The sequence below is a fragment of the Schistocerca nitens genome, chromosome 3, assembly GCF_023898315.1.
Source record: "Schistocerca nitens isolate TAMUIC-IGC-003100 chromosome 3, iqSchNite1.1, whole genome shotgun sequence".
In the NCBI taxonomy this organism is placed as follows: Eukaryota; Metazoa; Arthropoda; class Insecta; order Orthoptera; family Acrididae; genus Schistocerca; species Schistocerca nitens.
Genome location: NC_064616.1, coordinates 913,808,378 through 913,825,393, shown reverse-complemented (window position 1 = coordinate 913,825,393; position 17,016 = coordinate 913,808,378). Strand labels below are relative to the sequence as shown.

The window sequence follows — 17,016 nt, the reverse complement described above, 5'->3', positions numbered from 1 at the left end:
AACAGGCAGAAGTCGAGTTGGGAGAGGAGATTCTCGACATCTCTGCCTCGGCCAGTAATCTTCGTTCCACCCCACAGCCGGAGAGGGCTGTCGCCTCCCCGGTTCTTCGGGGCGCACTGCTCCCAAACTGGGTGTTTTGGGAGCAGTGGAAGAGAGAGTGGCCCCCACCTGTGGGCGTTAAAATCCCCCAGGAGAAGAAAAGGCGTGGGAAGTTGGGTGACAAGTGCAGCCAATTCGGTCAGGGAGACTGTACCACCTGGAGGGAGATAGACACTGCAGACGGTTATGTCCTGGGTAGTCCTTACGTGGACAGCCACAGCTTCCAATGATGTTTGAAGGGGCACAGGAGCACTATATACAGAGGTAAGGACATACAAGCAGGCTCCACCTGACACACAATTGTAAGTGCTACGGTTGCAGTAATAACTCCTGTATCCACGAAGGACAGGGGTCCGCATTGCCGGGAACCAGGTTTCCTGGAGGGCAATGCAGAAAGCAGGTGTCATGCTTAGAAGCTGACGTAACTCAGGTAGATGGCTAAAATAACCGCCACAATTCCACTGGAGGATGGTACAAAGCGTGTCCTGTAGGGGCATGCAGGCACTGAAGAGGCAAATTACTTTGCAGGGTCACATGCTGCCATCGACTGAGTGACAGACGTCGCTACGTCCATCGTTCCTGAGGAGACGGCGAGATCTAGGTCATCAGGGGAAGCAAAGAGCTTGACCTCACCCTCAGAGGCTGGGCTGACAGGAGGCGGTGGTGCGGGAACCACTGGGTCCTTATCCTTCTTAGAGAGCTTCCTCTTCTCTCTCTCTTGACTTTCGGAGGAGGGTTTACATGCTGGGAGGGCTTTCCTGACGCAATATCAGGAACAGACGAAGAGCGTGAAGCCCTTCGACCAGCAGCTGGTGGCTTCTTCAGCCACTGGCTAGTGTCTTGTGAGACACTGGGGAAGTCCTTGGAAGGGACTCCCGCAAGGGATCCCTTCTGAACAAGGCCGGAGGAGGCTGTCGCCTCTCCGGCTGAGCGGCCGGAGGAGGCTGTCGCCTCTCCGGCTGAGCGGCCGGAGGAGGCTGTCGCCTCTCCGGCTGAGCGGCCGGAGGAGGCTGTCGCCTCTCCGGCTGAGCGGCCGGAGGAGGCTGTCGCCTCTCCGGCTGAGCGGCCGGAGGAGGCTGTCGCCTCTCCGGCTGAGCGGCCGGAGGAGGCTGTCGCCTCTCCGGCTGAGCAGCCGGAGAGGGCTGTCGCCTCCCCGGTTGTTCGGGGCGCACTGCTCCCAAACTGGGTGTTTTGGGAGCAGTGGAAGAGAGAGTGGCCCCCACCTGTGGTGGTGCAGGCATAACGTGACCGTTCGGTGGGCCAACTGTGAAAGGAGTCTTTGCAGGAACTGGTGGCGGCAGTGTTACAGCAGCATAACTCCTCAACATAGGTGTGGGGTTGAGCCGTTCTAATTTCTTCCTCGCCTCTTGGTAAGTTAAATGGTCCAGGGTCTTAATTTCTTGTATCTTCCGCTCTCGTTGGTAGACTGCACAGTCTGGCGAGCAGGGAGAATGATGCTCCCCACAGTTAATGCAGGTGGGAGGCGGAGCACACGGAGCATTGGGATGCGAAGGTCATCCACAATCTCGACACGTGGGGCTGGCAGTGCATCTGGAGGACATGTGTCCGAATTTCCAGCACTGGAAGCATCGCATAGGGGCGGGACATAGGGTTTGACATCGCACCGGTAGATCATGACCTTGACCTTCTCAGGCAAGCAGTCACCCTCAAAGGCCAGGATGAAAGCACCGGTAGCGATCCTATTATCCTTGGGTCCCCTAAAGACAGGACGAACGAAGTGTACACCTCGTCGTGCCAGGTTCACACGTAGCTCGTCATCAGACTGTAGCAGAAGATCTTTATGAAAGATAATCCCCTGGACCAAATTTAGTGACCTATGGGGAGTGACGTTAACAGGTATGTCACCAAGCTTCTCACAGGTGAGTAACGCCCTTGACTGTGCAGAGGAAGCTGCTTGTATCAAAATGGCCCCGCTCCGCATTTTGGAAAGAGATGCCACTTCCCCGAACTTATCTTCAAGATGGGTCACAAAGAACAGAGGCTTAGTCCCCAAAAATGAATCCCCATCAGTTCTGCTGCACACAAGGTATCGCGGTGAATATGGCTCCTGTCTGTCCGCAGCCCTGCGTCCCTCCCATGGCGTGGCTAGGGAAGGGAACGATTTGGGGTTATATGCCACAGCGTTAAAGTCTACTTTACCGCGCTTAGAGACGTTGCTGGTCGTGCGACCACCGGATTGAGACTTTACCCGCTTCATTGCGGGGTATCTGCCCCGATGCCACCCACTCCGACCAGGGGCTCTCCCCACGGGCGCCACCCAGCCACAGCAAAGGCCACCTGGCAGGATGGCCGTTGCCGGGAGTCCTGATGCCCCAGAGAGACGGGCATCTACTCCTTGGCTTACGTGGGGAGGTGTCAGCTCAGGCATCGGCAGTACGATCCCTGTGTTGTCAGGGGGCTACAACCTAGAGGGTACATGATGACCCCACCACAACGGGCTGGCTACCGTGCTGGATTTTGGGTGCCATGGGCAGTCCATAGTGATCGTGGGTGCAGATGGTGATGCACTAAGGGCGTAACTTACACAATCCATCAGGTGTGTGTGCCCAAAATGAGGGATGGAGGGTGCAGTTACGACGCCAAGACGATAACGAGTGCCAAGGTCTTAAAGCACAGAGGACGGATGGTGCACCTCGTAAGGTGTCCTTCCCCAAAAGGCTCGTACTTCTGTTGAATTTGGAAAAATGGAGGTCAAACCCCAATGGGGACCATCACATTAAAGGCCGAAACAGTTGAGACTCCTTTTAGTCACCTCTTACGACATGCAGGAATACCGCGGGCCTATTCTTACCCCCGAACCCGCAGGGGGAATGCACATGTGATTTCCAACAATGTTCTCATCTCCAGTCTGTCACCAGGAATGGTGGATGAATCTTTGACAATGATAGACACTCATGCTGGTGAATTGTCTATCACTAAACGAACATTGGCTGAAGATCTCAAGCTGGAAGCCAATGATCAATACATCAATAAGTGGAAAAAAGCCTCGACAATTTCCTTCCAGAGAGCTGCTTCTGTTTGAAACCATTTTGAGATTCACCCACATGCCATGTATTCATTTATTAAGCCACTTGTGTAACATACAGCACGTACATTTAGACATCACGCAACTTCCATTGTGAAAATATCTAGATCTGGAACTCGACTGCTTTCATTTTGCACACGACTTAATTCAACTCTGCCCTCACACAGATATATGACAGCAAAACCAGTGTGTGATTCTTGAAGTACCTTATTGTCCGTGATACGCGGGGTCATTTTCATCATGGTCTACGTGAACTTGAGGAACAACTTCAGCAGACTCCTCCCTATTTCCTGTCATTTTGTACCCTACTCCACAGATTTTCAATTTATATTACTTTTTTTACTTGCCTACCAGTAAACCCTCCATTCCTTTAAGAATCAAACTCCCATGTATAAAACAGCTACAATCATCTGCTTACTTTGCAAATAAGTTAATGTGTTTAGTATTTAGCTTTAAGCATTAACCAAGAAGTAGTTTAGAGAAGGTTTAGAATTATGCTTAAAGTTTGTTGGAAGTCGCTAAATGCTCTCATTCTTAAATGCCAGATGCATAAAGTCCGGATATTTGCACACCGTCAGTTACACTGCCTTAAGATAAACGCATAGTTTCTAACAATAATACTTGTCTTATTGCACTGAACTTTTAACATAAGATAATACCTCTTAATCATCAGATTATGACAGCATTTTTAATTTTAAAATTTGGTCAATAATTACACAAATTACTGAAACAAAAATTTTTGTTGCCCATGGAAACCATTAGCTAGGCAACCCGCAACTGATATTCAGTTCTGGGATAGTCACTTAGTAATATAGATATTGCATTACTGTAGCTTCTTGCATATGGATTTCTTTACTGTTTTCTTGCCTTTCAAACTTAGTTTCCACACAACACACTGTACAGCTTCCAGGGTCTCGATTATGTTTCAGTAATTCATTTCTTCAAAGGTACTTCTATGTATTCTTTGTCTAAATTACAACCAAATAGCAATAAGAGCAGAAAACTGAACTTATTTTGGGGAATTTTCTGTTCTTCTTAATTAGGATCTTTACCGATAACAGCTGTGCTACTTCATAATTATTTGAAGTTTGGGAGTACTTTATGAAGTTGTTAACAGCAGTTGCCACTCTTAAGTTAGTTTCCCAGTTCTGAACACTCTATAAAGATAACCAATTTCTTAAGGAAACATCTATTTTAAAATCTGCTACCACTCTGTTTTTATAAGCACAAAGGATTCCAAGACAATCCTTTACATGTAGCAGCACCTCTATAATTGCATAATTGCTTCATACAGTTCATAAACTTTACAGTATGGTGTATCACTATGCCACAGAAGAGGGGATGTGCATCAATACTGAGTAAAATGAATATGTTTCAAAGCACCTAAGGGAATCTTTAACTTTTTGATATGTTCCCAGACACCCATATTTAATGTGGAATTGACTATCAGACGTCATGAGACATGAGAGGCCAGTATAAAAGGAGGGAGTGGGTATTGTGTTGTCAGCAGAGAAACAGTAACCGCAGAATGGGTCAATCAGGAGAGCCCCATGACAGCAAACATGTACTAGTCATTGGATGTCACTTGAGTAACAGTTTCATCAGGGGCATTTCGGCCCTTTTAAAGCTGCCGAAAAGTGATGTGATTGTTAACTGAAACCATGAAGACACAACCACAGCTAAACCATACCACGTAGACCTCACATACTGACAGACAAGGATCGTCAAAGCATTGCGGAGGGTGGTTGTGGAAAATTGCATGAAATCAGTGGAAGGAATCACTCAAAGTGCTGCCTGCAGTACAGTTAACACAGTGACTGTGGGTAGGATGTTAAAAGGAATGCTCCTCATAAGCCACACATTCCTGTACTCAGTGCTAAGCAAGGATTGAGGTGGTGTGAAGAACACCACCACTGCACAGTGGATGACTGTGACTTGGAGTGACGAATCGTGCTATACCCTGTGGCAATCCAATGTAAGGTTTTGGGTTTGGTGAATGCCTGGAGAACGTTATCTGCCACCATATGCAGTGCCAATATTGAAATACAGATGAGTTGGTGGTGCTGTTCTGGTATGGGAGAGTCTTTAGGTTAGGATGTGATCCGCTCATTACAGTTCATAAAATGTTAAATACTGAAGGATATAAACACACTATGTCATTGTGCACTGCATACAGTAGAATGCTTATATTAGTGTGATGCATCCAGTCACAAAGCAGTATCTGTAAGACAATGGTTAGTTCACAATAACATTCCTAAAATGGACTGGCCTGCCCAGATTCCCAACCTAAATATAATAGAATGCCTTTGGTAAGTTAGAATGTTCACTTTGCTCCAGATCCCACATCCCAGTGTCCAAGATCACTACAATAAAGATAGTACTCTTAGGCGCATGCCACATTGTAGGTAGGTTCAGACACTGAGAAGTCGCCTCAGGAGAACTAGTCCTCGTAAACTTATAAAATACTTCCTCACTAGGTAAGCTCAGGGTGTAACACAATTCATTTGTTAAGATTCCAAGAAATTTCAGAAAAGCAAACAGTTTTTGCACATCCTCACCCTCAATGAAGCTGGGTGACAATGATGACAAAATGCCTTTGAACTGTTAAAAGCTATTCAGAAAGCAATAGAAAAGGCTACTCCACTGAAGAAACAAGTCAGTCCAGCACAACTTATCCTTCAGTGCTCAGAACTTACTGCACTTAGAAGACAAATTTGGAAGGCAAGAACAGTGTATCAAACAAGTTTGTACGACACATATTTTAGACTGATGCAATATAGGCAAAGAAGGAGAGGTATAAATCTGAGACAAGGTCTGGCAGACAAGCTAGTTCGAAGAGATTTGTCTGAAAACCTGGCAGTTGATCCATGGGGCAAACACTATAAAATTATCAGTGAGAAAATAAGACCTCCAACCACTCCATCCAGTCAGGCTGAAGAGTCTGCTCAAGTAGTTTTTCAAGTTCAGCTGAAGTAGTTTTTCACATTGTTCTTCCAGATAACGGTGAAACAGAGGAGTGCTCTACAAGTATTATGACAATACAGCTGCTATTCACCCATGTGCTGACACAGAGGTGGCTGAAATGCTATCCAGACTGAAAGTAAATGGAGCTCTTGGCCCAAATGGTATACCAAGAGAGGCTGTACAACCATGAATTTCTTATTTCCTTCCTTACACGAAGGTATTATTTAATGAATGCATGATCCAGGGGCATTTTCCTAAATGCTGGGAAATCGCAGAAGCAGTCATTATTTAAAAAAGGAGAAGATTAAGATCCAATAATCTCCACATCATGCTGACCTGTCTGCCTAATGAATGAACTGGATAAAATTATGCAAAAATGTTAATCAATACATTAAAATGCTACAGGATTCTAACAGGATTGAATAATGCTCAAGATAGATTAAAGAAGGGTAAATGTACTGAGGATGCACTTAATGAAATGAGAATTCTTACACATTTCAGACACAAAATATGTACTACGTATAATGATAGACATATATCTGGGGCATCTGATAACTTACTGTATTTTTCATTCAATAGGAGACTTAGTAAACTGGTTGCCCAAGTGACACTGTCAAGTACCACATTATGAAAGGATACCTAAAGGCTCCGATTGGAGTCCCGAATTCTGGGACATTAACATAGAACAATTTTTGGATATATTAAAAGACAGTTAAGAGTGGTAGCATATGTTGTTGATTTCTTACTTTAAATGCACCCCATCAGTCAAGATTCACTAGAAAATAATATTTTCAAGCACCTTCGAAACAATCACGAGTTTTGCTCAACAGTGCAACTCAAAATCATGCACAAATTGTGCTCAATGGTACAACTCAATGTCCCATCAAACAAAAGTGACATATGTCACTTACTAAGGATCCATTGATTTATTTTAATCAGGTGACAATTCAAAGCAATAGCATAAATAGGTATTTAGGTGTATACCTGGATGAACTTTGGACATTCAATGCCCACACACAATTTGTAGCAACAAATGGGAGTTGTATCATGAATAAAATTATTATGGAACAATGGACATTTAGTTTGCTGCACAATGTAATTAGACTGTACCAAGAGTCTGTATAGACTATAATTGTGGGTATGGTGCCAGTATTTGGTTGCATAGGTTACAACTGGTCAGACCTGCCACTGCAGCAAGAAAAATACAGCGAGGAATTCTGCTATGATACTGTGGATCCTTAAGCAAAACACCAGCAGATATTCTGTTTATATTAATGGGCATATTTCCCAGGACCTAGAAATAAGGAAAAAGATTGCCATCTATTGGCTGAACAAAAAACAGTGTAAAAAATAAATGACAATCTTAGGGAATTGGCAAAAAATCCTTTAGTAATAAAGAATTTAATATTTACAGAATGGCAGCAGAGACGGAATTTCTCAGGCACAGGAAGGAGAAAGTTCCAGTTTCTTCCTGATTTAAATGTATCACTTTACATACATTTTAAGCCAAACAAGCAACTGGTACACCACCTTCCCAGACAGTGGCCATATCCTACATGTCTCAACAGAATTGATAAGAGGGACATGACCAGTGGTGAGTCCAGTGAAATAGGCACACCAGATCATGACCTAGAGGGATGTCTCTAGGTGAAGACATAGCAAGGACTGCTTGGCAGGCTTTAAGAGGCAAAAGTGTTTGTGTCATAATTACAGTAAAAGGGGAATATAATATTTTAAATTTTGCAGCTGATGCCTTCCAGAAAAAGCAGGTCTTAACTATAGCTAACAGACACCACAGTAAAGATGAGTAAGGCCTGTATATGTCACTAGTGAATCAGCATGAAGCCCGACAGCTTTATGATCACTTGGTCGAGTAATCGAAGAGTGAAGGGAGATGACCACAAACATACATAAAAAGATCAACAAGAACAGTGAAATATAAATTATGCACTTTGACTGCCGTCTTGCTGTCTGGAGGCAGCAAAATATTGCTGGACATAATGGAATGGCCGATCTAGTTCCGCACAGAGAGAGAAACTGGATATATTCCAACAGAACTAAATTTGTGTGTGTGTGTGTGTGTGTGTGTGTGTGTGTGTGTGTGTGTGTGTGTGCACGCTCATCACACAGCACAGTTGTTGATGATGATGATGATGATGATGATGATGCTGCTGATGATGCTTCGTTTGAGGGGCGCTCAACAGCGAGGTCATCAGCGCCCATACAAAGCCACAATTTTTACACAGTCAATTTTGTTTTTTTGTTTTTTTCACAATCCAGTACAGGAGGAACAGTACAGTTGTTGTCCTAATAGAGGAAATGGAGCAATTTATCTGATGTCCAAACATACATTATCCTTGGCTTTAGGGCCAAGGGTTGAAGCTTTTCCGAAATGGCTAAGTTTGTAAACTGTACACATGGTGCTGTGGTTAAAGTATACCATGCACGGCAACATGGTACTATCCAAAACTGGTGCCAAGGCAACTCTTGTGCACAGTGAGCCATAGATGACAGGTGCTTCAATGGCTGCAGAGATATGTATGGGCGAACAGACATGCAACTGTTGAGCAATTGACTATGCGGATGAACCAAGGGGCTACCAACAGCGTTACCTCAATGGCTGTTCAGCGAACAGTGTCGTCGCATATGAGCCTGCACACCAGGCGCCTGGTTCATGCACCCATGCTGACTGCTGTTTATCAGCAACTAAGGCTTGAATTTGCACATCAGTACCAGAACTGGATATCCACTGAGTGGTGACAGGTGGCCTTTTCAGATGAATCACATTTTTTGCTCCACTGGACAGATAGTTGTTGGCATGTACAGCACAAAATGTCTGAAATCGAACACACTGCAACAGTTGCTGGAAGGGTCCAGACTGGAGGGCAACCACTGGATGATACGGTCATTCTGGAAGGCACAATGAATCAACACAAGTATGCATCTATCCTTGGGGACCACATCCACCCCTCCATGCAACATGCAATTTGTGTTTCCTCAGCACGATGGCATCTACAACAGGAGAGTGCAACATGTCACAGAGCTTGCAGTGTATGTGTGTGGTTCAAAGAGCTCCAGGATGAGTTTACCATATTCCCGAAGCCGCCACACTCCCTGGCTTTAAACCCAATAAAGAATCTGTGTGACCACATCGATCGGGCTGTTTACACAATGGGGCCTCAAACGAGAAACACAGCACAGCTGGCCACGGCACTGGAGTCAGAATGGCTCCACATCCTTGTCAGAATTTTCCAGAACCTCACTGACACTCTTCCTGCATGTCTCACAGCAGTCCACATTGCAAAAGGCGGTTATTCAAAGTTTAGACAGGTGGTCACATTAATGTAACGGGATAGTGCATTATTGTATGAGCTGTTGTATTCATATTAAGGTAGTGTTCTCACAACTCATGTGGCACCATCACAATGGTTATTACATTCTGCTGAGTTATTCAAAATGAAAGTAGCAATGTTGTCACGATTTTTAAGATCCATGCCTCTAACCAAAAATAGTTTATTTTTCAGATTTCCTAATTCATTCACTACACTCATACATACAAGCTGCAATGCAATGGTGATTGCTTTACAGTGTCATACCTAAGAAAAATGATAGCTGAGATTGCACTGTGCCAGCATAGCAATGAACATACATCTACATCCAAACTCTGCAGCTACTGAAAGGTAAATAGGAGACAGTACTTCTCATTTGTACAACATTTAGGTTTTTTTCCACGAAAGAATGCCTGCTTAAATGCCTCTTTCTACTGTAGTTAGTCTAATCTTATCTTTGTGATAACAGTGGCAGCAATACACAGGGTTCATGAACATTTGTAAGTAGACTTTCAACAGTTGTCCGACATCCATCTTCATGTTTTTCAGCATTTTCATTACACTCTCCCATGAGATAAATGCGCATAGCCATTTGTGCTGTCTTTCTTTGAGTACATTCAATATCTCCTGTTATGCCTATCTGATATGCGTCTCTCACACTTGAATGATATTCTTGGGTAACACAACTGTTTTATAATAAACTTTGTATGCGGATTACATTTGCCCAGTATCCAACCAACAAACAGAAGTCTGCCAACTGCTTTACTTACAACCGATTCCATATAATAATTCCCCTCTATATCCACCCAAACTATTACAACAAGGTATTTGCATGACTTGACCAATTCCAATTGAGGTGTTGTCTGTTAAAATCAATTATAACGAGTCCAGCAACTGAAATGAAGTCGCAGGGCAGCCAAAGAAGGACAGAGCAGAAGAATATGGGCCACTGTCAACCGGGCACCACACTGACACTGAGGTGGGTCTTCACGGCGCAGGAGGAAACTGTGGGTCACCCAGGCATGGCCAATGCAGAGCTAGCAGAGAAGCACAGAGTCCCTGCGAGAGGCCCACATCGAGGACTTTCACACATTCGTGGCCCCCTTAATGGCTCTTAGTATGTTGTGCATACTGATATTTTGCCATTCCATCTCCCAAAGTCGAAAAACCTTGCGGCGTAATAACGAACATAGGTCAGTTGCAGGAATGTCCATCTCCAGAAGTGGTTTCCATATAGCCTGTTTAGCCATCCTGTCAGGAAGTTCATTTCCTGGGATTCCGACGTAACCAGGGGTCCAGACAATCACCACTGAATGACTGGACTGTTCCAGCACATAGATGGACTCCTGGATGGACGCTACCAAAGGATGACAAGGGTAGCACTAGTCGATAGTTTTCAGGCTGCTCAAGGAGTCAGTCAAGGAGTCAGTACATAAAAGGGTGGAGATAGTGAAGTGCACGAGAAATGGACACCAGCTCTGCAGTGAGTACATTGCAGCCATCGGGCAAGGAATGCTGTTCAATGTGTCCGCTATGAATGTAGGCAAAGCCTATGCGACCATCAGCCACTAAGCCATGAGAGTAAACCACTTCAGAGCCCTGGAACATGTCAAGAATCGAGAGGAAGTGACAGTGGAGAGCTGCAGGGTTAACAGAGTCCTTAGGGTCATGTGACAAGTCCAGACAAAGCTGTACAAAGCTGTGGATGAGGCGTACACCATGGAGGTGTATGTGAATGGACCGTAAGTAGAGGTGATAAAGGGAAAGACTCTAGTTCGGAGCGAAGGGACTGCATGCGAATCAGAATCGTTAGACTCGACCTGGGCCGCCCATGCGGGAGACAGTCTGCCACGGGTGCGAAATGGAGACGGTAATTCGGATGCTCAGGAGAACTACGAATGTGTGCTGCGTAACAGGCAAGCAGTTGTGAATGTCTGTTCGGCAATGGAGGTACCCCAGCCTCCACCAGTACGCCGGACACCGGACTCGTCCTAAAAGCTCGTCACTAGTCGAACCCCGCAGCGGTGCACAGGGTAGGGCGGGGGCGGGGGCGGGGGCGGGGGCGGGGGCGGGGGCGGGGGCGGGGGCGGGGGCGGGGGCGGGGGCGGGGGCGGGGGCGGGGGCGGGGGCGGGGGCGGGGGCGGGGGCGGGGGCGGGGGCGGGGGCGGGGGCGGGGGCGGGGGCGGGGGCGGGGGCGGGGGCGGGGGCGGGGGCGGGGGCGGGGGCGGGGGCGGGGGCGGGGGCGGGGGCGGGGGCGAGGGCGAGGGCGAGGGCGAGGGCGAGGGCGAGGGCGAGGGCGAGGGCGAGGGCGAGGGCGAGGGCGAGGGCGAGGGCGAGGGCGAGGGCGAGGGCGAGGGCGAGGGCGAGGGCGAGGGCGAGGGCGAGGGCGAGGGCGAGGGCGAGGGCGAGGGCGAGGGCGAGGGCGAGGGCGAGGGCGAGGGCGAGGGCGAGGGCGAGGGCGAGGGCGAGGGCGAGGGCGAGGGCGAGGGCGAGGGCGAGGGCGAGGGCGAGGGCGAGGGCGAGGGCGAGGGCGAGGGCGAGGGCGAGGGCGAGGGCGAGGGCGAGGGCGAGGGCGAGGGCGAGGGCGAGGGCGAGGGCGAGGGCGAGGGCGAGGGCGAGGGCGAGGGCGAGGGCGAGGGCGAGGGCGAGGGCGAGGGCGAGGGCGAGGGCGAGGGCGAGGGCGAGGGCGAGGGCGAGGGCGAGGGCGAGGGCGAGGGAGGGAGGGGGAGAGGGGGAGGGACAGGGGGAGGGACAGGGGGAGGGAGGGAGGGAGGGAGGGAGGGATGGAGGGAGGAGAGGGAGGGAGGGAGAGGGGGAGGGAGAGGGGAAGGGGGAGAGAGGGAGAGAGAGGGAGAGAGAGGGCGATCTGGGTGGCCAAATCATTAACCCGAACTGTCCAGAATGTTCTCCAAACCAATCACTAACAAGTGTGGCCCAATGACAGGGCAAAAAATTCTATAATTGTTTGAGAACATGATGTCTACCAATGTCTGCAAATGGTCTCCAAGTAGTCAAACATAACCATTTACAGTCAATGATCGGTTCAGTTGGTCTAGGGGACCCAGTCCATTCCATGTAAACACAGCCTACACCATTATGGAGCCATCACCAGCTTGCACGGTGTCTTGTTGACAACTTGGTTCCATGGCTTCGCGGGTCTGCACCACATGTCAACCCTATCATGATCTCTTACCAACTGAAATCTGGACTCATCTGACCAGGCCATGGTTTTCGAATTATCTAGGGTCCAACCATTATGGTCACAAGCCCCACAAGCCCAGAAGAGGTGTTGCAGACAATGCCATGCTATCAACAAGGCACTTATGTCACTAACTTGCTGCCATAGCCCATTAATGCCAAATTTTACCACTGTCTTAACAAATATGTTTATTGTACATCCCACATTGACTTCCGTGATTATGTCACATAGTGTTGCTTGTCTGTTAGCATTGACAACTCTATGTAAACACTGCTGCTCTTTGCCATAAAGAGAAGGCTGTCGGCCACCATATTGTCCGCCGTGAGAGGTAGCGCCTGAAATCTGGTATTCTTGGCACACTCTTGACACTGTCCATTTCAGAATACTAAAGTCCCTAACAATTTCCAAAATGAAATGTCCCATGAGTCTAGAGCTTCAACTACCATTCCAGTATCAAAGTCTATTAATTCTGGTTGTGTGGCCATAATCACATTGGACACTTTTTCATATTCTTCACACAAGTACAAATGACAGCTCCACCAACACACTGCCCTTTTATACGTTGTGTACAGGATACTACCGCCATCTATATATGTGCATATCACTATTGCACGAGTTTTGTCACCTCAGTGTATATCAGTCTTCTGACAGGTTTGATGTGGCCTGCCCTGAATTCATGTGCCAGGCTCATCATTTCATAGAGTAGCATTTGAACCCTGCTTTAATTATTTGTTGGTTGTATTTAAATTTCTACATTAACCTATAGTTTTACTCTCTACAGATCCCTCTCATTTTAAACGATCAGCACCATTCACTCAATGGAGGTTAGACAAAAATAGGATTTACACTTGTGTAATTCTTCTTTAACCAATGACACTATTCTATAATCATTGTTTTTATCTATTTTCCGTCTTTCCCTTAGTTACTCTAAATTTGTGGAGGTATGTACCATCTATGCAACTAAATGAAGGCAGTATGTTTATTGCCATATGCATTGCAGTTCTTTTATTTGGGAAGCATCATCAGTGGCCTGAAATACATGTTACTTTTTATACATACGATACAGGTATTATGTGATAGATATAATATGCTGTTATATCACATTTTGTATTGTTTTTCTCTTGCTTTTTAGGTTAGTAGCAACTCTTGTAGCACAAATTTCGTATTGGGAATGTATCGTTCAGTGTTACTGCACTGGATATCGTAACCCCGAATGATACATTCACAATACTGAGCTTGTGCTACAAAAGTTGCTTCTAACCTAAAAAGCAAGAGAAAACCATGACAAAATGTAATATAGCAGCATATTATATTAATCACGTAATATGTTTATTGTATGCATAAAAAGGAACATGTATTTCAGGCCATTGATGACACTTCCCAAATAAAAGAAGTGAAACGTGTATGGCAAACAAACATACTGCCTTCATTTAGTTGTATAGATGGTACATACCTCCACCAACTATTCTATAAGTTACATTTTCAATAAATTCCACCAGAACTGTAAAATTTAATGGTAAGCCTCACATTCTTGAATCTAATTTGAGATCTTTTCTTGGGGGTATACTCTCAATTTTAAGGCCTTTACCTGCATTAGATTATTTATTTGGATACAGTATAAGAAATCTCTAGTTTCTACATATTTCTCTCTTTCTATTGGCATTTTGTGAACTGTGTATACAGTGATTTGTTCCTTGACTGGAGAGCTCAGCTCAGATGATCCCAAGAAAAATTACGGGAAAGGAATATGTAAAAAAAATGTTTCTTCAATTATCTCTCACGCATGCTTAAAATTTTTCTATGCAAGTACATTTACACATCAACAGGCGCACAAATGAATATTTAGTTGTAACTATAGTGATAGAAATGCACTATTAAGAAACAAGAAGAAGAAAAGGAAATGAACTCATAGGAAGACAACATCACAACTGAAACATACCAATAGGGACCAAACCAAACTGACTACGCAAGAAGTTATGTTACAAAGAAGACTTTCAAGTACTCACTTGTCTTACAGCATCACTGGCAAGAAGATTTCCCTCTTGTTCATAACAATTTTTTTCTAAGCTCTCTAAACACCGCTGCAGTGTTCCGACATAGGTATCCTGTAAACAGTCTACTGACTGAATTATCTGTGTTGCCACTGAACTGTTTATACGGCTCAGTATTAAATAGTGAATCTCTGACGTAGCAACATGCACTGATTGTGCTGATCTGACTTCCTGGTTCTCAAGGAGATTAACAGCTGAAAAGGAACGTAAGATATTGGAATAAATATATAAGAAATTATTTATCTAACATCTTTAATACACAAACCAAAGTACTAAAAGTGCAAAATTAACCAGAACATGTAAATTAAATTATTTTATGTTCTCCTGCATCCACAGTCCTGCAAAATTTTGTGGAGGATAACGTCTTTCAGCTGCACTGTTATTAACTGTATTTACTCACAACAACTGTGATTTACAGCTATTGTGCCAGTCTCAAGCGATATCCGTACCAGCATAAACTACTTTAAGTTTAGTTCGTTTACCTCTACAAATACATTGTTTCCAAAAAAAAAAATTTATAAAAAAATTTGTTTTTTTCAAAAACGTACCGCTCTCCTACTTCACTAAAAGTGTATCAATGCATGTTGTTTCCTTTAAAAGGACACTCTCCTCTTGTCAACCACATGCACGTGTTCCACATCTATACCCAGGAGGCTTTGAGATTTGTATAAAAGAACACAGCACTTGTCTACACTGAGAACATCACATGAAACCACGCGTGTTAGCATGAATTCACCGAACGTATAATATTATGTGTTCAGATAACGGAGTTTCTACAGTATCATTAATGAGGCAAGTAAGTTTGTGCCTAGTCACCTGGTTTGACATAATATTCTTGTTTTCGCAAAGCACTACATTTTTTTATATAAATGACAACTCCTGTCTTGTCCGACATATGGAATATGTAAACACAGTTGACAGAAGGACAGTGTCCTCCCGAAAGGAGTGATATGCATTGATGCACTTCATAGTGACGAATATCTATATCTTTTAAAAACAATTTTGTTTTTATAAAACATTTTGTATGTTGTTAGAGCTATAATTTGAGAAAGGTGTAATACGCCAAAATTGCAGTCATGGAGTATGAATACATTTAATAACAGAGCAGGAGAAAATGTTGCCCTTTCTAAAATATAAATTAAGTATTCATTTCTCTGTCTGTAGCTGAAAACTAATGATTGGTATCCACACACAGAACTGCTGCCATGGGACATCAGTGTTTTATTTAAAACTAGAATTTTGTCATTTATGTGGAGTCTCATTTATCCTATTTCTAGTTTTGGACCACAATTACTTAACACGTATTTCACTGTGAGACAGTAAATAAAACCTACAGAGCTGTGACACTAATTACCAAAGGGCCATAAAAAGTAATAAATACTTTTCTGCACATACCTTGGTATTTGTAGTTGACTGCACTCTCAATCAAACTTTCTTTCATTTCATGTAGTTTTACTTCAACCAGCCTACGAATCTCTTCTTGTTTTTCACAAGCAAAGTTCATCAAATTTCTGTAAAGCTCCTCTTCTTTTTTCTGAGCATAATGAATTCTTTTTGGAGTAATTTGGATCTCCCGTGCCATATCAAACGCAGACAATATGAACTGCCTCAAGCAATGGGTATGTACCTGGACATTAAAATTCATGGATCTCTAGCTTCAATGCAAAGAGACAAAAATAAAACAAGATACACTACAAAAAATCATTAAAATACATCAATATGAGAACAAAGATTGTGGGAATGACAGAAAACAGATTGCAAATGCCCTGATGCACAGTCTCACTAATTTATGCTATGAAACATGATCAGACATGAACATGTAGCTTAATGGAGATGAAATATTTTTAATGTGTTTGTATACCTTCAATCAAGCAAGAAGAATCTCACTTGCACTTCCTCAAGCAGTACTGTTTCTGTCCTCAGAAAATTAAACATCGTGTTACGGGTATGTCATTTTTCTAATGTCCAAGCATTTTTGAGTTTTAGACCATTTTCTTTTTGTTATTTGAACATGAAATTTAGAGAATCTACTGTCTGTAAATGGTCCACCTAGCTGATAGTGGATCAACAGCAACTTTCACAACATTCTTTCAGGTGCTAGCTAACATCATACTTTGTTTTTTATTTCAGTCTCATTAACACTGCAGGGGATTTCCTGGGTTAATCATGGGTCACTCGTGTCTTAGATATTTCCCGCAATATCTGTTGTTCTATTTTCTCAATGACACTGATAGTTAATGATGATATCTCAACTGCATAGTGTGTTTTTGTGTGAATTACTCTGAACAGCCTAAGCAACATGCACAATAATGTTAGTACTTGTCTCCA

General features: G+C 44.5%; 1 protein-coding gene across 1 annotated transcript in view; it reads right to left on the bottom strand.

The window, feature by feature from the left end:
• LOC126248974 (dual serine/threonine and tyrosine protein kinase-like) overlaps positions 1 to 17,016 on the bottom strand; it is a 317,035-nt gene that overhangs the window by 107,505 nt on the left and 192,514 nt on the right. The window contains exons 7-8 of the mRNA XM_049950529.1: positions 16,084 to 16,315; positions 14,644 to 14,882 (exon numbers count right to left, since the gene is read on the bottom strand). Coding sequence (XP_049806486.1) covers positions 14,644 to 14,882; positions 16,084 to 16,315 — 471 coding nt within the window. The remainder of the gene's footprint in view (positions 1 to 14,643; positions 14,883 to 16,083; positions 16,316 to 17,016) is intronic.